Raw genomic sequence first — 25026 nt, 5'->3', positions numbered from 1 at the left:
TTAATGTGTCAACACTTGAATGACTCACGATGACGTCATCTTAAGATAGAATGACGCAAGTCGTTGAGCATGTGGTTTCTCTGACGTCATACTCGACGAATTTGGGTGTATTATTGAGGGGTAAAACTGGGTGATTATTAAATTACTTAGTTTTTAATGTTAAAATTAGTGAAAGAAAGGTGATAAGGAAAAGAGTTTATATTAAAAGGCGATGGAGAGTGGGACGCGGCTTGGAAAAAGAAAGAGAGTGTATGAGGAACGTTCAAGGTTACTCGTTACGCAAATGGGTTAAAATTATCGCTCTCGGACGGTGGAATAAGTGGCTAATTCTTTCTTTATCTTTTTTTCCAAGTTCCGATAGGAATTAGTTGAAAAATTAACAACAATAAAAAATAATTCTGTTTAATGAATTATAAAGTTGATAATGATTACGTCAAAGGACGAATATTTTATCCTTTTTCTAGAATCTACTGGATTAAATGATTCTAAATTTAAAACTTGTTTATGTAAAATTGTTGATTAAAAGCGGAATTAATGTTTTTGAGAGAAGTTTACGCAATTACTTTCAAAGTTTCGTTTTAATTTACACAATTTTTTCCAATATGTCATTAACATCTATTTTTTTTTGTTTCATACAATAATATGTTATAATCTTAACAAAAATAGATAAAAAGAAATAAATCCTCTTATCTATATATGTATGGAAAATTCCTTTTTCCGTAATCGTTATAAAATGAATCTCAAATTAAACATGAGTTTATGCAACCCAAATTACACCTACAGTATGAAAATCGCGAATTACTCCAGAATGGTAATAGAAATTTCAAATATTTTTTATGATTTATTTCACTTAGTAGAGTAAAAGCAAAAGTAGATACGTTTTGTATACTGTATCAAATTTGTCCACCTAAATTAGGTACTCTATATTTTGATTTTCATAACCAGTTCTTTAGGAGTGATAAGTAATTAATAGGAATAATTTAATATAAACGCAAATGTTTATTTTATATTTCACCAAATATCTTTTCATTAATTAATAATTTACCGATTTTTGTATCGCAAAATATTCCATCTTTATAAACAATTTCCCCTCTAACAACGGTAGCAAAAACCTTTCCTTTCAATTTCATACCTAAATATGGTGTTATCTTAAAATATAATTCAAAAAGTAATAAATACACATTGATCTACATATACTTACTTTGTTTTTATGGAAAATTTGTTCCTCCACAATCGTTATAAAATCATTTGGATCCCAAATAACGAAATCGGCATCAAACCCAACTTTAATTTTCCCCTTCTTATTATGCAACCCAACCAGCTTTGACGTATTTTGGCTCATATACTTGGTAATTTCAAATATCTTTTTATTCCTTTTATTTAATTCGGTCCAAAATAAAGAAAGACCTTAATAAAATTTAATTATTAAATAAAATTAATTAATAAAATTGGTTTTTACCAAATTGTAATGAAGATATCCCACCCCAAGCGGTTAAAAAATTTCCACCCTTTTTTAAATCAGGCGTCGAAGGAGAATGATCAGAAACAACCATATCAATAATATCATCACCTAATCCAATTATCCACAATTTTTCTTTATTTTCCTTAGTTCTAATCGGCGGGCAACATTTATATTCAGTGGCCTTATCGGGAATATTCTCAGAATTAAACGTTAAATAATGGTGACATGTTTCAACGGTTAAATTCCCTTTTAACTTTGCTTTTTGAATCGTTTCGAGACAAGTTGCAGTGGAGAGATGAACTATATGAAGTTTAGTGCTAAAAATTCAAATTTTAATAATTAATTTAGCAATTAATTTCAATTTACTTATATCTTCTTGATAAATCAATGATAAACTTTATAGCGTCTTCTTCCATTTTTTCTGGTCGTGTTTTTAAAAACGTTTCATATTTCGTTGGATCACCTTCGCAGATATCGTTCTCTTCGAACTCCGCGTGAAATGCCAAAACGGATCCAGTATTCTCTAAAATTTTAATCGTTTTTTCTACGTCTTCCTTTCGAACGTATTCGAATTCGTCAACTCCGGAAGGGGTTAAAAAGCATTTGAAACCAACAACTCCGGCTTTAATCATATTTAAAAGCTCATTCTAAAATAAAAACTAAACATTAAACGGATATAAAATATTTTTATCAATTATTACCTCATTTCCAGGAACAACACCACCCCAAAAACCGACATCGACCCAAATTTGATTTTTTGCTGCATCTAATTTGGTTTTTAAATTTTTTAAAGTTGTTGTTGGTGGAATTGAATTTCTGTAAAAATTAAATTTTTACATTATGCAACCAAATTGATATTTAAAATTTTTCATTAAAAAATATTGCTTAAAATTAGATTAACTTAACATAATAGTAATTATTGAAATTATTTACAATGGCATATCTATTATTGTTGTTATTCCACCCGCTGCAGCAGCTTTCGTGGCCGTTTCAAAACCTTCCCAATCAGTTCTTCCTGGTTCGTTGATGTGAACATGTGTATCTATTATTCCAGGCATTAAAACTTTTGAATCAAAATAAAAAATCTAAATAAAAAATAGTTATTACTGTTTGATTGGAAAAATAACTTTAAATTTACCTGTATGCTCGAATTTTGTAAGTAATCGTTTCTTTCAATATCGCATCTTGATAAAATATTTTTAATTTTTCCGTTAAAATCAACTAAAACACCTCCGTTTAAAAAATCGTCTTCAAAAAGTATGTTTTCGCTTAAAAATAACTTCTCTTTCCTCTCCATTTGAAAGATATTTTTTGTATATTTCCTTCACTTTGGGTTTTAACTTAAACTTGTTTGAAAAACAATTATCTTCTTGGAATTCCACGCATGCGTTATGACATAATTATACCATATCAACTGATTATTCCCTTTTAATCATTGTTTAATATTCACTTCTGATAAATTAGAAAGAAATGTATTTTTAAAATTTTGTTGATAAATATTATTCTTTAGTTTATTAGTTGTTATATTCTTCACTTTAGGTTATAGTTGTAACTGAAACAAATTAAAAAAACGAAATAATTAAAATATAAATAATTAAAAAGGATTAAAATAACAAATTTGATGATTTATAGGTTGGGTTGAAATGAATGCAATTAGTAATTTAAAATGGTAGGTGGTCAATTTTGAATATTAACTTCCCCCATCTGTTTATGAAAAATTTAACTGAAATTAATGTTGTAAGATTAAAATGTTTTTATTAATAATCGAATATTTACGACTTTTTATTATATTAAAATTCTTATATTTATTGTTAGATAACAAATTTGATGATTCATAGATTAGGTTGAAATGAATGAAATTGGTTTTAAAATGGTAGAGATGTCAAATTTAGATATTAAGTTCCGCCATCTGTTGATGAAAATTTTAACTAAAATTAATGAGGTAAGTTTAAAATGATTTTATTAAAAATGTTTGTATTTAAATAACAAATTTGATGATTTATAGGTTAAGTTGAAATGAATGAAATTGGTAATTTAAATGATAATGTTGTCAATTTCGGATATTAACTTCCGCCATCTGTTGATAAAAAATTTAACTAAAATTAATGTGGTAAATTTAAAAAATTTTATTAAAAATCGTATATTTACGTTATTATTATATTAAAATTAAATATTTCTATGTTTCAATTATAAATAAAATATATGAATAAATAATGTATAAATTTAAAAAAAATTTTTGAATAAAATGTCAAAACACAATGTAAAGAAAATCTAGATGGCGTCTTAAAAACAATAATGATATTCTAATATTTATTTTAATAACTTTTCCGCATTAACTTTTAAAAAATTTATTTATTATGTTTTAAATACATTTTGTTTCGTCCTGATTCTTATTTTTTATTTAAGATCTTAAAGGTGATACGCGATCAGGTGAGTGACTTTCTACAACCAGCAGTAGCAACAGAATCAAACGAGTAAGAATACGAGAGTCGCGAAACGAAACCAACGACAAAGAGAAGAGAACTTATAACATTTATAAAAACTCACCTCCTTGCTCCTTTTAGTAGTAAAGTAAAGTAGTAGTAGTGTACGCGCTGTGATACTTCGGTGAGGTGTTTTTGAGGTTGTGCACCGTTAAAACTGTGATTTAATCGTCAATTATTAAAAAAAGAAAGATAAAGTTCTATTTAATTTACAAGTTGTGATAATATAAAAGTTAATATATCAATAAAATAAAGATCTAGTGAGTTTTGCAAAAGTTAGTCACGGATTAACGCGAATTTAATTTCGTACATCAGGTGGCTGTGATAAAAAAAATAAACAAAAGAAAGAAAAGATTACGACAACAGAGACGAATGTATCAACTGTCAAAGAAACGTTTGCGGGTGAGTATTTTGTTGGTTTTTTGAAAAATATTTGAACAGATGCTCGAAAATGAAACAGGATGTTGGGTGTGTGGACGTTTTTTTGCGTGGGTGACGAAAAAAATGACGAAAAGAAAAAATAAATAATGTTATTTTTATGGAATTCAAATTATTATAAAAACAATTATATTTAACCTAAAAATAGAAATGATTTAAAAAAAGTATCGATATAATATTTTAGGTTAAGAAATATGCTGTTTGTAGGCGTTAAAGATATGGCCCAAGGTCTTTTGGACGGTTAGAAAGGGTCCAACACTCAGCGACAGAGCAAATTGAAACTTGAAATCGAATCTTTGTCACTTTACTTTCAATAAATTAATAACGCGACTATATCATAGACCTCGGCATCATAAAGTCATAAATTATGATAGATAAGTAGTTGATCGTACCTTATTTAGTTTAAATGAGGGTTTTGCAATATTTTTGATATTAACATTTTTTTGTTTTTAAAGCGGTCGCTGTAAAATATAATCAAACGTGACCAATAGATGGCACATCACTTGTACGTTAAATTTGGAAATAAATAAGTAATGTTGGTTGCATACACACAACCAATTTTTTTTAAATTTATTTTTTTATATTTTGTTTTTATTGAAATTATATGTGGCGAGATGATAAATTGGTTTTTGAACCGCGGGGCGCGTCCAGCGTAAATCGTTGTTTATTTAAACGGCCCGCTCGGTAACGCCAAATATGGCGCGGTGTCCTCCAAAAGCGGCGCGCAACTTAAGTGCTTACAGTTCGAGTTGCCGCGCGGCGCTTTTTTCTACCTTTTTTTTTTTGTTTCGGGTTTGTTTTCGTTTTGTTCGTTCCGCGTCTCGTTATAAGTTACTTCTTCGAGTCGCGTTCGTATAACAAACGTCGCCGTTGTCGACGACTCGCTATTGTCAGATTCTATACCGAGATTAAGATGAGTTAAATGGCGTTTTAGCGACCTTTTTAATACGAACGCAACAAAAAATGCAACTTTAAAGGACGTGTTAACAAAAAATAATAAAAATCGAAGGACTTACCATAAAAAGATTTGAGGAAAAAAATTGTTTATCATCAATCAATCTTTTAATCTTCTCCAAATTATCTATAAAAAAATTTTTAGGTTATGAGTATAGCTTTATTGAGGGATCTCTTCTGTTCAACATGATGCGGATTTTTCTCATTGCATTTAACATATGGCTGTAGCTTTTATGCTTTCGGACTCTGGGTCATATTAGTGCGCATACAAAATCACAGATGTAACTTCACTGTGCCCAGAAGCCTTCTTTGTTCAGATATGAGATAATCGGTGTTTGGCGTAACCTTCATTTATTTGGTCGTTCTCATCTCATCATCTCAGGTAATCTCCCTGGTGTTTAACTGAAACTGATCTAAAACACTACCGTCATCCCCAGACTAAACCTTTTCTCGCGCCGTGGCTTCTGATCTTTAGCCTACTACAGCTAGGCACCCAGATGGTGGAGATACCGAGGATACTGCTCGCTGATTATAAGCAGGTCGATTTTCTTTTCTCGCTTGATTATACTGAGTTCTGTGGCAAATCCGTTTTAGCTGCCAAGGCGGCTTTGAAGTTGAAGTGCCAGAGCCCGGGGCGTCGCACCAGAAGCACCTAGGGGCATTATTACATTCAGTCCTCTCATGGCCTGTTTCTCCACAATTGAAGCAAATCTTTTGTATTCTTCTATCCGACCCAATAAATATCTAGGTGCTGTGAAAGGCGGCTCCAACAATTCTCAAGAAACACGAATTAGAATCGAACGACGAACAAAAAGTACACTTACAGAAATATTTCGCACCATCAGTACTATGGGATGGAAGCTTGGCCATTGAAAGGAATCGAGTTTAAGAGACTGGATTCATTTGAGTTGTGGATATATTGGAGAATATTGAGGATTTCATGAGTGGGCAAAACAATCAACGTACAGAATATTTTCTCCCCCTTCATATGATGAAAGTTTTATCTGAAACTTTTTTGCGATAAAACTGATGGTTTATGAATTATAAGGTCGTCTCGATTTAAATGCCTCATCCGATATATGGGCAATATCAAGAGAGGAGAAAAATATCTAAAACTCCAAGTTATTAAGCAAGAGAAGTGCTGGGATGCAAGAATTGGAAGAGAGAGACGAAAGATATGGTGAAGATGAAGGATCAGGGCTGACACGTTGATTGCAAAACTTCGCTGACAAGGAACGGTGTCATAACATCGTCTTATTCAGACGTCGATATAACCTATGCCTTATTCAGGCACTCTGTCATATAGTGAATACCCACCCGTAAGACTCAAGGCCGCAAAGCCATTCTCAGACTTGTTTTGACTCTATGAGGTCAGGATTAGGTTCGGTTTTCATGTTTTATTCAGACGTAACCTGTACGTCGCTAACGGTGGTTGTGTTTCAAGCGCACTCTAGTGTTTTGCTCATCAGGGCCGATACGTTGATTGCTGGACTTCGACACATCTTATGCCTTATTTAGGCACTTTGTCAAATAGCGAATACCTATCTCTGAAGATGAAGGAGGATGAGGAAGTTACTATGCGGAAAAGAAATCCATAGAAAAAAGAAACTAACGGCTGAGGAACTTTAGGGAATAATTTGGATGCACCTGCAATTTAGAGCTGCGGCCTTTAGATTTCCTTCACAGTTTGATTTTCATTTTTCTTCAATGCTTCTGTTACTTCTGCACTGCGTTCAGTTGTAACCTGTTGACGACTCCAGACCAAAGCCGTATCTACACGCAGTATCAGAGGCTCGTCTTGGGACCAAAATCATACGATTTCGTTCATATGGTTTTATAGGTATACTGTTTCTAAAGCTGTTTGCATAGCAAATTCGATTATTTTCATCATTTAGTACCAGCATTGTTCATAATTTTGCCGAATGCCAAGATCTGCGCTGACTTCTTGAATATTGTTCCAGATGTTCAGAGTCCTGCATCTCATACTACCTTTCCCAGGGCAATCTTAAAAAGCAGAAATGACAGCCTAGTAGACCTTTGTGGCTTTAAAATGTTCTTCTGCCCCAAAAGTTTCTTGTGTATGTGAATTTTTCAGTGGATTTCTAAAATGAAGATAACACAGAATTAACTTTGATTTTAGGATTTTGGTCAAACATTACCTTCAAATCACGCTGCTAGTTGAGAGTTTTTTTTTAGTTTACAATTTTTCAACTTAAAATTAAACGTTTTAAGCTTTAAGGTTATCTTATGAGTTAAAGGAATATTTATTCAAACATTAAAAATTCTTCTTAAAGTTCATTTTAAAAGCATTTTAAAGTTTGAAGCACCCGAAAGTAAGTGAACGAATAAAGAAACGAAAAAAAATCCAAATCTAGACGTTAAGGTCATGGCCCCGGCGATTTTCTTCGTTCGTTCAGTTACTGACCTCTGGCGGCGGAGTACAGACGGAAGGAAGTGCGAGAGGTGGGGCCTCGCGACGAACGACGACTACGACGAGGACTCCAGAGGTCGCGAAATGGGTATATACCAGAAGAAATAACCACGATCAACGCAGTCTTCAGCTGTTTTTCGCGTGTCATCGTCGTTGGTTTAAGCGCGTCGTCGCCAACGTAGATCGAAATAAACCGCGCAAATTTCATTCAAACAAAATATTTATATAATTAAAGTTAAAAGGAGTTTTTGCGGGTATTTTTCGGTAGTACGATAAACGATTAAAGTGTGGCGAAATCAATAATAAATTCTTAAATAGATTAAGTTATACAAGGTGAGATAATACGATTTAATTTTTTTTTATCGATTAGAAATAAGTTTAGGTGAATGTAAAATGTTAATTCTTAGAAGAAAATGGTCATTGGGTTGGTTAACTGTATCTAAAAGCGGGATTACGAGACCAAAACAAGAAAAAAAATCTCCCGATAACTGTTAAAATCTCATTTGAACTCGCAAGGGGGAAAAAGATAAACGAAGATTGCAGACTGTTTTACGGCACTCTAATTACCAAAGGTTTTAAAGACGCAAAGGTTAATTGGAACGCTTTAAATGAGTTTGATAGAAACTTTAGTTTAAAAAATAATGAATTAAAATAATTTGACATTTATCTGACGTTTTAACTGTCAAATTAATTTTTTGACACATTGTTTTGGATGATTTTTAGAAAATTTACTAATACAGTGATGTTTTGTTTGAAAAGTGAAATTAGCTCGGAAAATTGTGAAATGCGCCCGTTATTGTCATTAACACTCGGATCTTTACTTTCCGTGAGGTTATTTTTAATGAGTCAAGACTTAGGTACTCGAAATTTCGCCAAGTTTCGCCACAAATTAGCATAAATAATAATACAGTTCATTTGCGGTTTATTGATTGTTATGGGATAAAAAAAACCGTTTTTTAAATAAGTCATCATAAAACCTAACCTCACTATAGAAATTTTATTAAGTTTTGTGTGAGTCACGAATTCAAATGGTTAAAATTTTCCACCTCTGTGCTATTGTTTAAAAGGTAAAAAGTCTTAAACCTAGGAGGATGTTGAATAGAAAGTACTAAGAGGACTAAGATTTAATTTTTAATCATGTTTCGTTTCTCTTCGTCTAAAATTGACATGTTGAAAAACTTGATTCAAGGAAAAAATGATTAAATAAAAACCGCTTTCAAGCGAACTTCTCAATTGGTAAAACCGTAATTTGTACCGGCGGTCAGCGTTGACAGTTATAATAGAGTTGGTATCACTTGAAAACAAAAAATATATATAAAATAAAAATAACAAAAAAATAAAGGCTGTGGACACTTACCGGATACATCCGGTTAGCCTTGAACGTCGAAAAGCGGATTAAAAACGAACGGTGCGCGAGCGCGCCCTCTCCCGTTCGCAACGATAATTGGAACTAATAAATTGGCCGTAATCACGTGAAAATTAATATAATCTCAATCGCGTTTTATCGGAAAACGATTATTTACTATCAACAAGAAAATAATAAATAAATAAATTATAATATAAAATTGATTGGAAATTATTATCGAAAATATCTACTTTCCAAAACAATTTCAGCAATTTCCTTCAGAGTTAAAGTTTCCGTTTCGAAACCGGACACTTCGAAACTAATAAGCACTCATTATAAATGTTGTAATAAAAAATTATTAATTTTTACTTTTTTTTTTTTGATATAATTTATATCTCAATAACTCCACAACATTTCCTACCGGTTTCCGATTGTTAAAATTTATTCTTCATCAGTCGCAGTTACGCACATTAAATAATGATGGGAATTTTCTTTCTGCCTGACAGAATCAATAATGATAAATGATTAGCGGATATGATTGACAGCAGGGATAACAATAAACTTTTTTGATTGTTACATGCCATGAGAATTGGTCCAGAGTAGAGTAAACCTTTCTTCAACTCATCGCCTAATTCTTTGTTTGGCCACCATAAATTAGATTGCTGACACGTACAGGTTTTTCTGCCACTTCATTGCTAGCCACACCGATATGATTTGGGATCTAATAATAATGTTATTGCCTTGTTCTTTGTGTTGCCTTGTAATGCTAATTGCAAATACTTCTGCCTACTAGTTGAATACTCTGAAGTACATAATCAGGTTGTAAGCTGACCTACTTGAAAATTTCTGGCAGCAAAGTGTTATCTCTGAAATTTGGCATTATCTACCTTGACTGCCCTGTAATTGCTATCTTCCGTCTGATCAAGACTAAGTCACTTTCTTGCTACTATTTTGGCTTTTGGTTCTTATCGTTTCTTCATTTCTGTGTTTATTTCTGGTTTTGTAATACATGTATTTCGCGGCTGATAACCAAATAGTAATAATGGTAAGCGCTTTATTGTTTACTATGTTTACAATATTTTCTACTATAATATAATACATGTCACCTTCTACCCCGCTCCTCCATCTCCACCCTCTGCTTGTCGCCCAAATCAACTCCCTCTTCCATCTCTCGCCCTCATCCCCCTCTCCCAAAAACTGTCTCCAGTCCATCGCCTCTTCCCTCCTCTTCTCCTCATTCTGTGATACCTCTCCTCGTCATTTCCTCCCACATCTCAGGTCTATGAACAATGCTTACAACCTTCCTTCCTTCTTGTTCAACTCGCTATCTGACAGGTGTTTGATAACGAATTAGTAATCCATGAAGTTTCTTCTATGTACTATTTGCCATCAAAGCTTAACACGTGCTTGCTTTTATTATGAAATCAAAAGTTTCTTTAATAAGAATTGCTGCAATAGTAAATTTATTTTAGTCTAAACAACAAACCTAATAGCCATTTGTAATAATAAACCTAATACCCACATACTCAGATTTGTATGGCAGCATTCAAAAAATGATAAGGAAGCAATGTGGATGGTTCCAGATATTCGTTGAAGAAATAAACAGAATTGAAGAAAGAGATCGTATTTTCTTCACTTCAAGAAAACCTTTGCACTATTAGAATATTAGAGTGTCGTTGAATAGTAGACACTTTTTTCTTCGAAATTGCAGTGAACAGAGTTGTGCACAATGACATTAATATCGGTTACATCTACACTGATTGCGCGACTGTCTTATGAACTTCATGGAAGACCGCCATCACAGTCACGGTAAGGTGAGCGGTGAAGGAAGATAGCTTTTGATGAAACTAGGAAAATAAATAGGTTTAGGGGAAAATCTAAGTTGCAACCTAACCAGCAAAAATATGTGCATGATAAACTGGATAACAAAGGTACAAACGCTGGTTTCAAAGCCATGATTTCCACGAAGGTGTTGTATTTTTATTTAGGGATGAATTGAAGGTGATTCATTGCAAGCTGTTAGACTTGCCACTGCTACACATCTTATGATTACGATTATAAATTGCACTTAATTCTGTTCCAACTAATTCCTTTGATTCTAAAAACTCATTTATATTAGAATGGTGCTAGATATAGAACCATACTTCTCAAACAAAAGATATTTCTCAATGATTAAGCTGTTTGCAGGGTAATCTGCTTTCCGCAATGCTTGGTGGATATATTTTAATTCGTTTAGTACAACTGTTTTAAATGTCATTGTAACGTCTCGTAAACCTGACCATAACCTCAAAACACAAAACAAATCGATTCAATTTTAAATCGTATTGAAAGCGCGTGTTTATCGTCGATTTTAAATCGATCACTTCACCTCTGTACATTATTTAAATTTATTCGAAAAAGCAATAAGGAAAAAACATTGTTTTATTTAACCGTTGTTTCCTTTCTTTTCATTGTGGCTTTCTTTTGTTTCGATTATTGCTTAATTGAAATGACAACCTTGTATTATTCCTTTATTTTTCTCAATACGCACTGTACGTACATGATACCCACATATAAATATTTAGATTTAAAGGTTATACTACCGGATTCATGTTGTTTAATCTTGCGATAATAAAATTCTTTTTTAGTTTTTTTTAGATTAATGAATTTGTGATTAAAAAACTAAATAAAATCAAGTAAGGTATATAGAAATGTCATAGTTCACATTGATTTTTCCAAAACTGGGTACCCTTCATCGCACCAAATTAGGGAAAAGCCTTCGGGACGTCAAAAAGATATTCATTATAACATTAGGAAGTGTTAGATTTTTTTTTTAATATCACAGTGACATCATCCCGCAACGGCATTTATAAATACTTATTAAAACATCAACAAAACGCAATAATTACAAGTCGAGTTTTCTTTCTCTTATTTTTCAAGGTTAGAAATTAGGTGCCTTCTTCTTCTTCCTCTTTCTTTAACCAGGAAAATCATTTTTATCTCTTTTTTAAATGTCAATTCAATAAAAGCAATTACCCGTTCGTTTCAAATCTCCAATAGCGGTTTTAGTTGAAGAGCCTCCTAAGAAGAGAACGAAGAAAAGATGATGATGGCAATTTGCCCGGACATATGTGCTGCGGCGCCGACATCCGGGATATGGTAATACCCGCTGATTGTCTACGTTACAGTTAACGCCATTACGTTTGTACCCGTTTTCGAAGACCGAGGTTATTCTTGTAGTGTACCGATAGGTGTTATTACCAGAGAAACACCTTGTTCTATTTTAGTATTTAGCGATTCTTCTTTAATTTTATAATATTTTAGTTTTTTATTTTTATTCAAACTAGAAAATAAAAAATACTTCATGTATATCATAATAATTTACGTCTATACAGCGTGTCCCGTATCTTCCGCATCAGAGCATTATACGGTTGTAGAATACATTATTCTGAAGCGATCTTTCTAATAAAATTTTTTCGAAATGTTTATAATAACCGCACGGGAACTGTTTAAAGGAACTGTTTTTCGTCCAATCAGCAGATCGCAAATCAGACTCAGGTAATCGGTGCCACCCTCGGCCGGTCCGCTACGCCGATGATAACTTGTTTCCCACGCGTACTCACCAATAGATTCGTCACGGGAAGAGAAATAAACTTTTTCGGTGAATCAAAGTCGTCCGTTATTGGTCGTCGTTAAACAGTTCCCGTGCGGTTATTATAAACATTTCGAAAAAATTTTATTAGAAAGATCGCTTCAGAATAATGTATTCTACAACCGTATAATGCTCTGATGCGGAAGATACGGGACACGCTGTATACATTATTTCACTTACATTTTATTAATATTTTGTCTTCACTAATGTACATTTGAACTTTGAAGTTGACTTTGACACTTTATCAATAAACAACAATGTCGATAACATAGAATGCAATACGTATTACAATTTGTTACGTAAAATAAATCTAAATAATTTCGTTTTCTTTATTATGTTGTAATTCGTATCAACAAATTAAATTCTAACATAAGTCAAAATTTATTAGATTAATTTTAAAGGAAATTTATGTTTAATTTTGATGAATATGTTGGGAGAATATGTCACTAGGTGTCACTCAATTCAATTATAATAATTAGAATTTTTAATACGTTGTTGTAATTTATTATTAATAATATCAAAAAGAAAATTATTATTTGATTAATAACGGTTTAAAAATCATTATTCAACTAAACATACTTTGTTAAATTTGAATTAACTAATTAGATTCGGTATAGGTAAAGTAGAAAACTGTCACCTATAATAACCTCAATTAAAAATCAAATATTTGTTTACTTTCAAACGCTATCATTGCGGTTATTTTAATAAATTAAGTAAGTAGTTATTTTATTAAAGATTTGTGTTTCAGATGAGTTTTTTCTCAAGTATACTGTCGTTTATAAGACTTAAGTCTGGTTTAATCCGGGTTTGAAAACGCTATGAGGTCCCCCTTCGGTGGACAATAAATAGTCCGTTTAAATCGTTGAAATATCGATAACGCTCCGACTCTCCGTAGTTCTATCGGTCACGACGGTCTCGTGTGTGTGGAAAAACTTCGTCAGTCGACCGCCGTATATGGAGATATGACTTCGGAACCAGACCGAAGCCAAGCGCTCTCAACGTTAAGCTTTTTCTTTGCTGTTAGCGCACAACCTCTACAAACGCCTACGAAATACACTCTAGGTACAAAGATTCACTAAACGAAGCGAGAATAAAGGAAAAATATTAAATTACATCTTTTTTTGGTATAATTGCGATGATAACATAATTAATTTTTCATTTTTTTGCTAGAATTTTGGAACGATTCGTTTTACAAACTGAAACGATGGAAGTTGTCGCCGCAACGCCCGGCAACGGAACTGTTCCACCGTTCCATAACCACGACGTACACGAATGGTCCAGAATCGACAGTCTCACCGGGTGTCTTGAAAGAGCCAGATTGGAGACTGACCACTGGACAGCGAGCACACAAAATTCATCGCATAATTATAGGAAGGTAATTAATTTCTTTTAGTATTTACAAACAAAAAAAACGTTTTATTGAAGTGTTTAGATATTCCGATGAGATTGAAAAATCATTTATGATGATAGCATTTTGAGTTTCTCTAATTCCAATTTTTTCCTTCTTCCTTCTGTTCCCGTTCAAAGCGTGACCGCACAGAATGAATGGCAATTCGCTTCGGTGAGCGCTTTCTCCGATTTAAAACGAATGTCTAGTTTCAAAGCAATATCTTTCTCATTTTACACACAAAAAAAAGGCTTACCAACCTTATAGGTAACTTAAATTACATCTTAAACCATGAAAAAATACATCAATTAAATAAGATTTTAATTTTTATTAAGACTCCTTTTTGAAATTAAAAATTAATAATAATGGAAGTTGTTTACATTTATTTCCTTATAAATTTCTAATTAAAACAAATCGAAATTTTAATGAATTTTAAATAAGAACCGGCGTGCGAATACGTGACCGTAGTAAAACGACGGCGACGACGACGACGACAATCGTAACGTGACATTCATGTAAATTGGTGTCGGTGGTGGTTGTGGCGAGGTTGAGTGAAAGTAAATCGGGTCTTTGAGTTAAAGAGAGGCGAACTTGAGAGCCACCCAACAACAACTTTGTGCAAAGTTACAAGAAAAAGTAATATAGTCAACACAAATTGAGTTAATAAAAGAAAAGAATTTTTATTGAGTTTTAAGTGTTAATTTGAAAAAAGAAAATCAATTCGATTTGGTTTTGAAACTCTAACCTATTTTAAGTAAGTAACTTAATTTTATTAAATTACCTTCTAAATCGAGTTACGTCTCAGAAAATTACACCTTTCGAAACGATTGAGACGATTTATTTTAATTTACTTTTTGCCAAATCGTCTTTCTCAATACAGCTGTAAAGAAAAATTAATGTTAAAAATCATGGTTAGTCCTTCAGCATAGTTTGCGCAAACACCTTTTTTAAATCCTCCTTTGAATTAAGAAACATAACTGTTAAAAATCGAACTGGAGGAGAGTGTTGAAGTAGTACTCCGGATTTTATAGCAGCAACTCAATAACAGTTGTATTAGGGGAAAGATTTGATATGTTATGGCGATCATCTGGCTTATTCTAATGGACAATATTTATCTACACGATAAAGACTAAAGCTTAGAAGCTGGCAAAAAGACTAAAAGGAAACGCAATGATTTATATTACCTTTTTTATTAACCTTTTCGATGCAACCTAACCAGAAGACATGAAGATTACTCAATATCCTTTAAGGATTTAAATGAAATTAATGGATTGTAATTTGGGTTGCCTATGGCCTGAAAGATAAGATAAAATTTTGAATTATTTAATCGGGAAATTTAAATGTCTTAAAGATTTGTAGACATTTTGAAATTATTGTTCTTCTTTTAACGTTTAATATTCATCATTTACCGATAAAACTTGAGCGATAATTAATGTTAAATTAAAAAAAACTTTTTAAACGATTTCTCTCCATCTAGCGATAACTCCCCGTGTTAAATAATATTTTGACAGTTAAGTACTTATTTACAAAGAAAAGTGTAAATGGACCAAAACACGTTTAATAACTTAATCATTAATTAATACATACTCTTTAAGGATTAAAATGAAACTAATGGGATTGTAATTTGGGTTGCCTATAGATTGAATGATAAGATAAAATTTGGAATTCTTGATCTTAAAGATAAGAATTTTGAAATCATTTTTATTCAAATTGAATATTCATCATCTACCAATAAAAGTTAAGTAACAATTAATGTTAAATTAAAAAAAAATTAAACAATTTCTCACCCCATCTAGCGATAACTCCCCGTATTAATTTTAAATCATATTTTTGACAGTTAAAGTTTTTGAGTACTTATTTCTTCTTAAAAATATGCTATATTACAAAGAAAAGTGTAAATGGAGTAAAAAAACTCATCAAAATACGTTAAATTACTTAATCATTAATTAATTCGATAGTTTCTACATTTTAATAATCGGTATTTGCATAATCTTTTTTAACATAACCTAAAAAATTATTTTAGGTTAATATCGATTAAATTTTTAATATCTTTTGATTTAACTTTTAGATACGCGTTATTCCGTATAACGGAGAACTGATAAACTAATAAATTTGTATCGACAAAAAAATCTGGTTTGAAAAATAGTTCAAAACATGAAAAAGAAACCGCCTCTAAATACTTTATTACATTACGAATGCAGACGCATTTATCATTCGGACGTGTCCGGAATTCTCCCAGAAAATCCCACGCGAGAAATACGAAGAATCAACCGATTTGGAATTCGTGGAAGTGCTTTTTCTTATTTTAAATGAACCGCTATTAAAATGAGTTCAAAATCACTCGTAAAACAAGAATTAAATTTGAACTCTTTCTGTTCACCTTGTTTCAATTCGTGCTTTATTTTTTGATTTTTACATTTTATAGTTATGTTACTTATTGGCCAATTAATGTTTTTGAAAAGATCGAGGTCGCGTCACCACCTAACCTCATGAGTAATGCTAAGACAGCTTAAACAAAGACTGTTGGTCTTTTCTCAGGTAGTCGACAGCAGGGCTCGATCTCGACCGGACGGACACGTTCAGCAGGAAGCTAAAAGGCAGCTGGAAGTCTTCAATAGTCACGTACCCGGCGGACGTCTTCAAGTCATCAAAAGCCATACAGTTTCAAGTAGCAGGTGGACCTCAACATCTCCATCAACAAATCCAATTGAATTTGATAATTTACAGGTTAATAATTTTATTTGTGTCTTTGTAATTTCATTAATTATTTTTTTTATTTTAGCTTTCTATAAATCCAATAGATTTATCAACGGAAAAGTCAAAAGCCCACCTTTCACGATCCACAAGAAGACCACCAAGTCGATCTTTACTACAAACAACGGCAGCAACAAATTTATATAGGGTGTCTCAAATATGTAATGAATTTCATAACGCTGCAATAGAAAATGTTAACTTTGGAGCAAAAACAACAAAAGCACCAGTTGAAGAAAGAGAAAATGGTGATGGTATTGAAATTATCGAATTAGAAAATGATAGTTCAAGTAGTTTAACGAAAAGTTCGTCTTCAAACGAAAATTTAATTAATTTATTATCAGATCAAAAATTACCGATTAAAAGTAGCGAAGATTTAGAGGATTTAGAACAATTACAAAATTGGAGGAGGACTTCGAAAATAAGGAGGTCTTTACAGTTTCCTGTAAAAAATGTAAAAAGTTATCAAAAAGTCGACGATTTACCTCAAAATACCGGAAGTGTGAGAAGAATCAAAGAGGATTTGGAGAAAGGGAGGAGGTTAAACGCGGCTTTAAGAGGGAATAGCTTCGATTTTGATGCTTTAGATCAAATACTTCAAACTATTAATATAGATGAAAATGAAAATAAAGAAGCTTTAAAACAAAAAGACAATTTTGTTACGGTTGATTCAATAAAAGAAATGAAAGGGAAATTAAAAAAAACGCCATCATTTAAAAATAAATTAGATGAAGATGATGGCATAGGTACGGAATGTTCCCCAAAAAATAACGTTCGATCTTACATTTATGGCATGGAAAAAAATGGACAAACTGGGAGTTTAGAATCAAAAAAACATTTCTTAAACAAAAATGAAGATTGGCATAATCGGAGGAAATCGTATGGTTTTGAAAAAGTACAACAGGATGAGACGATATCGAATAAATCAAAATCAAAAGTTGAATCATCAACGGATAGTGGAATTTGTAGATCATCAGAAATATTTCCATTCACTAAAAAATCATCATCAAAAGTTAATGTTAATGATTTTAATAATAAAAAGGAAGGAACAACGATAACTATACCGATTATATCTAAGAATTATTCCCCTTTGGTGGAACGAAAAAAAATTTTTGAACGCGAATTAAACGATGGGATATCATATTCAATTGAATCTTGGAAAAAAAACGATGACATCAAACGACATTCAATAGCCGTTGACGAAATGAAATACGTTAACGAAAATCAATCGAAATTTCGCCGAACATCATTAGCTATTAACACAGATGATGATGATAATTTGATTCGGGGAAGAAAAAAAGTCGAATTTTGTAAAACCGAGGTACATTTTGCCGCCGATTCAGGTAAAGTTAACATTGTTGAAACAGATGAGAAACCACCACCAACAAACAACTTTCGAAGAAGACGTAGATATTCGGGATTAATCCCTAATGAAGAATTTAACGCAAACGGTCTTCCGGTATTTCAATTCGGGGATGATCAACAAATAAATGAAGATGAATCTTTTCAACAAACATTCGGAATTGTTACTGTTAATAATAATATTAATCCGAATGAGTTTATCGATGAAAAAGATAAAAATATTGATAATATTGAAACTGAGGCACCTAAAAGTATTCTAAAAAATAAACCTATTAAACCAAAACCGTATATTTTAGGATTAGAAAATTCCTTAAATCATTATAAAATCGATTCTTTAAAAAACGATTCAAACAAAAATGATTACTTTAAAAATGATAATTCCCCGTGGGGTGTTAAATTAAAACCTGTAGATTTAAACCCTCCGATTTGGAGATCAACCGTAACTGTAAGAAATACATTTTACGATCAACAAAATCAAAATCACGAAAATAATAAACTACAAGATAATAAGTATAATTCTGATAATTTATTAAATTCAATAAGAATCCAATCAACTCCTAATTCAATTGATTCACCCTCGTTTTGCTCCGTACAAGATCGAATTAAACAAGTTGAAGATTTAAAAATTGAAAATAAAGGTTATTCGACTAAAATTAATTTTGGAAATGGTGGATCTGCTACGATTGTTGAAAGAAATGGCGAGAACCATCGAAATTTGTTAAATGATAGGGTAGGAATGACGAATTTAAGGAATGAAAGGGGTACTTTCTCAAGAAATGAAGATGGATTGAAAGGTGAGTTATTTTTCATTATTATATACGACAATAACCTTGAATTTGATGCAAATTATTTAGTAAATATTAATTAATTTAATAAAAGTGGCTTGACAAATGACAGGTGTAAGTAACGCCATCTCTTAGAGTTTACTAAAAATTTGTCATCAATTTATCGTAAACTGTAAATTATTATCTTTTTTCGTAGACTAAATATTTCTACTTGTGCATGCAAATCTTTTTATTTTTTTTTATTCATTTTCTTTTATCTAACACCGTTTTATTTTTACTTTTTGATCGCTCAATAAAAAGTAGTTAACTGTTTTAACCTCAAAAAAAAGTTTGTTTCGAATTCGCGCACTACACAACTTTTCAGATAACACAACAACAACGAAAATAACTATTGATCTCAACAACCGAACCGCAGCCGCGTCTCAACCACTCAAATCAACCTCATTGATACTCAACACACTTAAGACTGAAACAACCCATAACCTCCACAATCATCATCACCCTCACCGAAATCATAATAATGAAAACGAATCGAAATTAGCTGTACAACAACTTGAAGAACTGAAGAAGCTTTATGAAGATGTTTATAGTGATGATAGCGAAACCGATAAAGAAGTCCAATCGTTTATGACGAAAAACTTAGACAATGGTATCGAGGATGCTGGAAGTGTCATTTCTGGAAGCTGGACGAGAGCTACAGCTTACAAGAATATTTCACAGTACGCCCAGACTTGTAATGTTGATGACGGTAAAAAAAGGTTGCATGCACAATTAGAAAAAGGTAAAATAATTTTAAAAATCTGTCAAAGTTTAGTGTTGACATAACATGAAGTTGGTAATAATGGTTACCAACTTCATTTTTATTTTCATATAAACAATCTAAAGTTTTAAAATATTGTATTAAATAATTTTTTGTTACAATTAGATGTGAATGGTTTAAACAACATTATAAAAGTCACACCATCAATTCAGCGTTCTAATAATGAATCGAAACATTATCAAGATATGTCTAAGAAGCCGTTAAAACCATCTAGTCCACGGACAACACTTTATCAAACCCAACAAAAAAATGGAATCAACTTAAAAACTCCTAATTCCGAGAATTTGGTTCTTAGACAACCAAAAAAATCAGAAATGGCTTACTTTGGGGTGCCAATTTCGCCGCAAGTAACACGTCGTGCTGAACGTAAAGATTTAAGAGCAGATAAAAATAAGGCTGTGCAAAAATTGGATTCAAACGAACGAAATCAAAATCCGATTTATGAAAATGTCGAGCGAATGAATAATAATTCAAAGAAAATGACTCAAACTAAATTGAAGCGTGAATTTGATGCCTCAATTTTAGATGAATTAACTAAAGCTGCCGATCAAATTCTTCAAGCTGTTAATGGTTACACCGATGAAGATCATAAATACACTACTACGGATGATGAAAAGTCGAAACGAAGGGTGGAACCGTTAGAAACGATTTCTGAAACGAAATCGTGGAAACAACAAAACGAAAGTAAAATGAAACAGAAAAATGTTTTTAGTAAACAACAAAAATTGTCTTCGTCTTCCGTTGATAGTGTTAATAAAGATAAACATTCGATAAAATCTACGAGTTCTGTTGAACGGAAAAAGAAATCAATGGAAAGTAATTCTAAAGCGATCACGAAAGCGAGACGTTTACAAAGAGCGTCGAGTCGGGAGGCTTTATTACAATCCCACGGATCTTCATCAGAAGATTTAGCCATCGAGGTACCTCCATTAAGAAAACCAAGATTGATTCGAAAAAAAATTACTACTGCAAGTATGAGTTTAAGCGGAAGTAGTATGGAGGTTAAAAAAAAGGAGAAAAATAAAGATAATGAAAGGTAAGAAATTAATAATTATTATACTCTATTTTTTTTATTCGGAGGAGTAAAATGAAAGAGTAATTTTTCAAAATTATTTTTTGGCGGGAGTTTTAAATCCAGAGGGGATTTTAAGTAAACTGTATTTATAAATTTAATTACTTATTTGTTTAAACATAATGAAAACCAGGGCGTACCTACTTACTTTGTCCCACATAAAATGCAACATGTCAATATAATAATAATAATCACATTATTGGGGTAATAGTACGCGGTACTTTGTAAATCTAGGGACTTTATTTTTACTGATCAATGGCAACTCTTCTTTTTGGCCCTTCAATTTGAAAACACTCCTCCGAATTAAAAAATAGAGTATAATTAATAATAATTAATCAAATTAAGTATAATTAATTAATTAAATAATTGTTTTTTTTTTAGATTACCTTTGGCACTTCCTGAAATTCGACATAAAACAGCCGTTTCCACTATCCGTTCAACAGCAGAAAAGGCTAAAGATAATAAGTTAAAGGCAGAACATAAAAAACGACCGATTAAAAAAGATATTAAAAGTAAGTTAACCTAAAAAAATATATTTGACATTTCTTATGACAGCTAACTTCAGTTAATATTTAAATTTCCCGCGATTAAATTGATTTTTAATTGACGTTTAAATGTCAAAAAAAATTTTCGTTTTGGAAAGCAATTTAAATGTATTAATGTCCGATTACAAAGAAATATTGAATGTTAACGATTATTTAAACGATCCTTACGTGGACTGTACGTATGTGCGGATCTGTGGTGGGTTATTGCGTTTGCGGAAAACGTACACGTTGAGTAATTACAAAAGACCTCATCCTCTTCCAAAAAATTGGAAAAGATTTCAATATCGAATATTATCACCGTTAGATTTAAATAAAATCTCAAATTTTAATATTAACAATAAAAAACTCGACCTGATGGTATCGATAAATTGTCGAAGAGACGGGAATATCATTCATTTACAAAATCAAATTAAATTTTTGGAGAATTTATCCCCGGAAGAAATCGATCGAATTAATTGTATTAAATTTGCGAAAAATTGTAAACGGAAAATTTGTTTGGCGATTAAAGAAAAATTGTTTAAAATTATTAATAAAATGAATAAAATAACGTCCGGTGAGTGTTACGATGGTTGTAATTGTGGTTGCGCAACGTTTAGAAGTGATGATACTGAAGATTTAAAACGTAAACTCAAAGATCCCGATGAAATTTTATCCCAACTTGAGCAATTCGAAAAGAAGCATTTAAAAATTTGTGAAGAATGGAAAAACAGTCGAAATAAACAAGATAAATCAATTCAAACCGACCTTTTTGTTTGTAAATGTCAACAAAAATTTGAAATTAATGATAATTATGAGTACTTAAAACCAGGTGGGGATTATATTTATCATGAACATTGTCCAAACGAACCAATTACTTTATATAAAAATTGTGATTATACTGATTATGAAGATGAAGATAATTTCTCGTTAAATTGCGAGGCATTAAGTTCTGGAATAATAACGGAGAATTCATGGAACATTTATATGTTAAAATATAAAGCGTTAATTGATGAATATAATAAGAGATGTAAATTAAGAAATTATCAAGAAATTTTATCGAAGAAATACGAAAAAAGTTTAAAACAAAAATTTAATCAAAATAAATTAAAACCAAAATATTACTCATATTACCCAAGCAACAACAATTATTACCCTCAAGAACCAATTAGCATCACCACTTTGTATTTTAACAACGAAAATTTACCGACCGAGTCTACCGATTGTTACTCGAATTATGATCATTCTGATTATTATTCCGATACTTCAACTTACTCAAAGTTTTACACTCAAAATTATTTTAGAGATTATTATGATGAAGAAATTAATTATTCTGATTATTATCATAGAGAAAATCTTTCGAGAAAGAAATTTAATAAAGATTTTAATGTTGTAAATGGATATTATTTGCAATAAATTATCTTAAATTGTTTTTGTAATGTTTTATTAGCAATAAATAGATTTATTTTGTTAAAGTGCCTTTTGGAAGTTCGAAAGTTGAAAAATCCGCAAAAGATGGGGCCACTTCAACACATCATCAACAGCAGGTTCATAAGGAAAAAATTTCGACTGCGTATGTATCTATGAATCAAAATAATAGATACTACTACGCAAATCCGTACAGGAAAAGGCATAAAGTTATTGAACGGAAGCAGTGTTTACCCTGTTTGTGTTCATGATGTAGAAAAAATAATTGTTTGAGAAATGTTGCTAGGTACAAAAGTGGTTTTTGTTTTTATTTGACGTAAAACAAGTAGATTTTTTTAACAAACTAATTTATTATTAATTTAAAACTAAAACGGGATTATTTTTGAGTTGGTTAGTTAATTTTTTACCAAATTTAGGTTGGTGATAAATTTAAAATGATTCAAATTTAAAGTAGATTAACATTTTTGTACCTAGAATCAATTAAATTCTAACAATTAAGTAATTTAATAATAATAAATTTAACAATTAATTAATAAGTAATCAAAAATTATTAATTTAAATAATTTTTTTCCATTTATTTTTTTCAGGAATATAAAAAAGTGTACCAGATATGATTCGACAACGAAACGATGAAAAATCGAAAAAAGAAACGCTTCTTTATTTAGAATTTAAGTTCCTAAAAAAGCATCGATTTAAACTAAAAAAATCCTTTTTTTTATAAATATAACGATTTTTAATTTAATGTTAACATGGCTTTAATCAAAACAAATAAGACTAATTCAACGAAAAAAAAAAGGGAAGAAATCGCCTAACAACGACAAATTCCGTCCATTTAATTTATATTTTTTTTTTTAATTACTTTCTAATGTGATTTTTGTTAACTCCTTTATTATTATTTAAAAAAATATATGCTTGGTATTTTGTGATTTTTTTATATGTGCTAATTTAAAGACTTTAAACAAAATAAAGACTTTAATTTTATATAAAAACTAATTGTTATTTACTTAACTTTGTTATAAAAGAATTAAGTTTAGTTATTTTTAAGGTTATGTTTATTTTTTAAAAAGACAATTTTATAGCAACTTATCTTGATTGTATTTAATGTTAATTTAAGAGATTTTACGTTGTTTCCGCTTGGTTTAATATGGAAAATAGGAAATTCTAGAAAAAGAATTAAATTAAAGGATTTTGAGGTTATGTTATTGAATGACAACTTCATTGCAATTCATCCCGTTTTTATTTAAAATTAAATTTAGAGATTTTATTTTGTGTTTCCATTTGGATGAATATTAAAACCGGTAAATTTTGTTTTATTGATACGTAAATAATTTAATTTGAAAAGAAAGGAAATTCTATAAAGAAATTTGAATTGAGGTTATGTTTATTATCCTAAACGTCAAAGTCGGTGTAATTAATGTCGATTACATTTAATATTAATTTAAGAAATTTTACGTTGTGTTTCTGCTTGCCTAAATATTTAAAGTGATAAGTTTTGTTTCGGTGAAATAACTTAATGTTTTAAAATGGAAAGAAAGACAGTTCTGAGGTTATGTTGTTGATTGACAACTTCAGTGCAATTTATTCAGATTTTATTTAACATTAAATTTAGTGATTTTATTTTGTGTTTCCATTTGGATAAATATTAAAACCGGTAAGTTTCGTTTTATTGATACACGTAAATATTTTAATTTGAAAAGAAAGGAAATTCTATAAAGAAATTTGAATTGAGGTTATGTTTATTATCTTAAACGTCAATGTCGGTGTAACTGATCTCGATTACATTTAATATGAATTTAAGAGATTTTACGTTATGTTTTCGCTTGGTTAAATATTTAAAGTGATAAGTTTGGTGATAAGTCTTTATATGGAAAGGAAGACAATTCTAAAAATGAACAAAATTGAGGAATTTTGAGGTTATGTTGTTGATTGACAACTTCAGTGCAATTTATTCAGATTTTATTTAACATTAAATTTAGTGATTTTATTTTGTGTTTCCATTTGGATAAATATTAAAACCGGTAAGTTTCGTTTTGTTGATACACGTAAATATTTTAATTTGAAAAGAAAGGAAATTCTATAGAGAAAATTGAATTAAGGTTATGTTTATTATCTTAAATGTCAAGTTGAGAATAATGAATAATGAAATATTTTTGACG

At 30.9% G+C, this 25026-nt stretch overlaps 2 protein-coding genes and 1 long non-coding RNA gene across 7 annotated transcripts; 1 reads left to right on the top strand and 2 right to left on the bottom strand.

Annotated features, from left to right (window-relative positions):
* Nucleotides 1-979: 979 nt before the first annotated feature.
* Nucleotides 980-7106, bottom strand: LOC111427534 (allantoinase). 2 transcript variants are annotated; one of them, XM_071194096.1, is made up of 8 exons: nt 5400-7106; nt 2601-3014; nt 2396-2547; nt 2164-2278; nt 1829-2109; nt 1460-1779; nt 1202-1407; nt 980-1148 (listed from the first exon to the last, which is right to left on the bottom strand). In XM_071194096.1, exons 2-8 carry the CDS (start codon nt 2757-2759, stop codon nt 1005-1007), a joined length of 1377 nt encoding a protein of 458 aa, XP_071050197.1. In that variant the 5' UTR covers nt 2760-3014; nt 5400-7106; the 3' UTR covers nt 980-1004. The 2 variants fall into 2 exon arrangements, with proteins under 2 accessions (XP_071050197.1, XP_022918496.2); XM_023062728.2 differs by lacking the exon at nt 5400-7106 and adding an exon at nt 4010-4100.
* LOC111427532 (uncharacterized protein DDB_G0283697) lies at nt 4258-24067 on the top strand. 4 transcript variants are annotated; one of them, XM_023062724.2, is made up of 9 exons: nt 4258-4347; nt 13915-14119; nt 16670-16858; nt 16914-19038; nt 19394-19810; nt 19955-20885; nt 21303-21433; nt 22919-23015; nt 23458-24067. In XM_023062724.2, the coding sequence occupies exons 2-9, from the start codon at nt 13949-13951 to the stop codon at nt 23501-23503; spliced, it is 4107 nt and encodes a 1368-aa protein (XP_022918492.2). In that variant the 5' UTR covers nt 4258-4347; nt 13915-13948; the 3' UTR covers nt 23504-24067. The 4 variants fall into 4 exon arrangements, with proteins under 4 accessions (XP_022918492.2, XP_022918493.2, XP_071050196.1 ...); XM_023062725.2 differs by lacking the exon at nt 4258-4347 and adding an exon at nt 7882-8101; XM_023062726.2 differs by lacking the exon at nt 4258-4347 and adding an exon at nt 13493-13806.
* LOC111427535 (uncharacterized) lies at nt 11611-12984 on the bottom strand. Its single transcript, XR_011639644.1, has 3 exons — nt 12925-12984; nt 12129-12435; nt 11611-12067 (listed from the first exon to the last, which is right to left on the bottom strand). It is a non-coding gene; the product is annotated as an uncharacterized lncRNA (long non-coding RNA).
* Nucleotides 24068-25026: the final 959 nt, after the last annotated feature.

This window comes from Onthophagus taurus, chromosome 2, assembly GCF_036711975.1.
Source record: "Onthophagus taurus isolate NC chromosome 2, IU_Otau_3.0, whole genome shotgun sequence".
In the NCBI taxonomy this organism is placed as follows: domain Eukaryota; kingdom Metazoa; phylum Arthropoda; class Insecta; order Coleoptera; family Scarabaeidae; genus Onthophagus; species Onthophagus taurus.
This window is presented reverse-complemented; position numbering and strand designations above follow the sequence as displayed.

What these genes read in the sequence shown, in the direction of transcription:
- LOC111427534 (XM_071194096.1), bottom strand. Translation starts at nt 2,759, where the DNA reads ATGGAGAGGAAAGAGAAGTTATTTTTAAGCGAAAACATACTTTTTGAA. An exon ending in ACAATAATAGATATGCCATT is followed by an intron (nt 2,279 to 2,395) that starts GTAAATAATTTC and finishes TAATTTTTACAG; the next exon opens with AAATTCAATTCCACCAACAA. An exon ending in GATATCTTCATTACAATTTG is followed by an intron (nt 1,408 to 1,459) that starts GTAAAAACCAAT and finishes AATTTTATTAAG; the next exon opens with GTCTTTCTTTATTTTGGACC.
- LOC111427532 (XM_023062724.2), top strand. Translation starts at nt 13,949, where the DNA reads ATGGAAGTTGTCGCCGCAACGCCCGGCAACGGAACTGTTCCACCGTTC. An exon ending in TTGAATTTGATAATTTACAG is followed by an intron (nt 16,859 to 16,913) that starts GTTAATAATTTT and finishes TTTTTATTTTAG; the next exon opens with CTTTCTATAAATCCAATAGA. An exon ending in AAATGAAGATGGATTGAAAG is followed by an intron (nt 19,039 to 19,393) that starts GTGAGTTATTTT and finishes ACAACTTTTCAG; the next exon opens with ATAACACAACAACAACGAAA.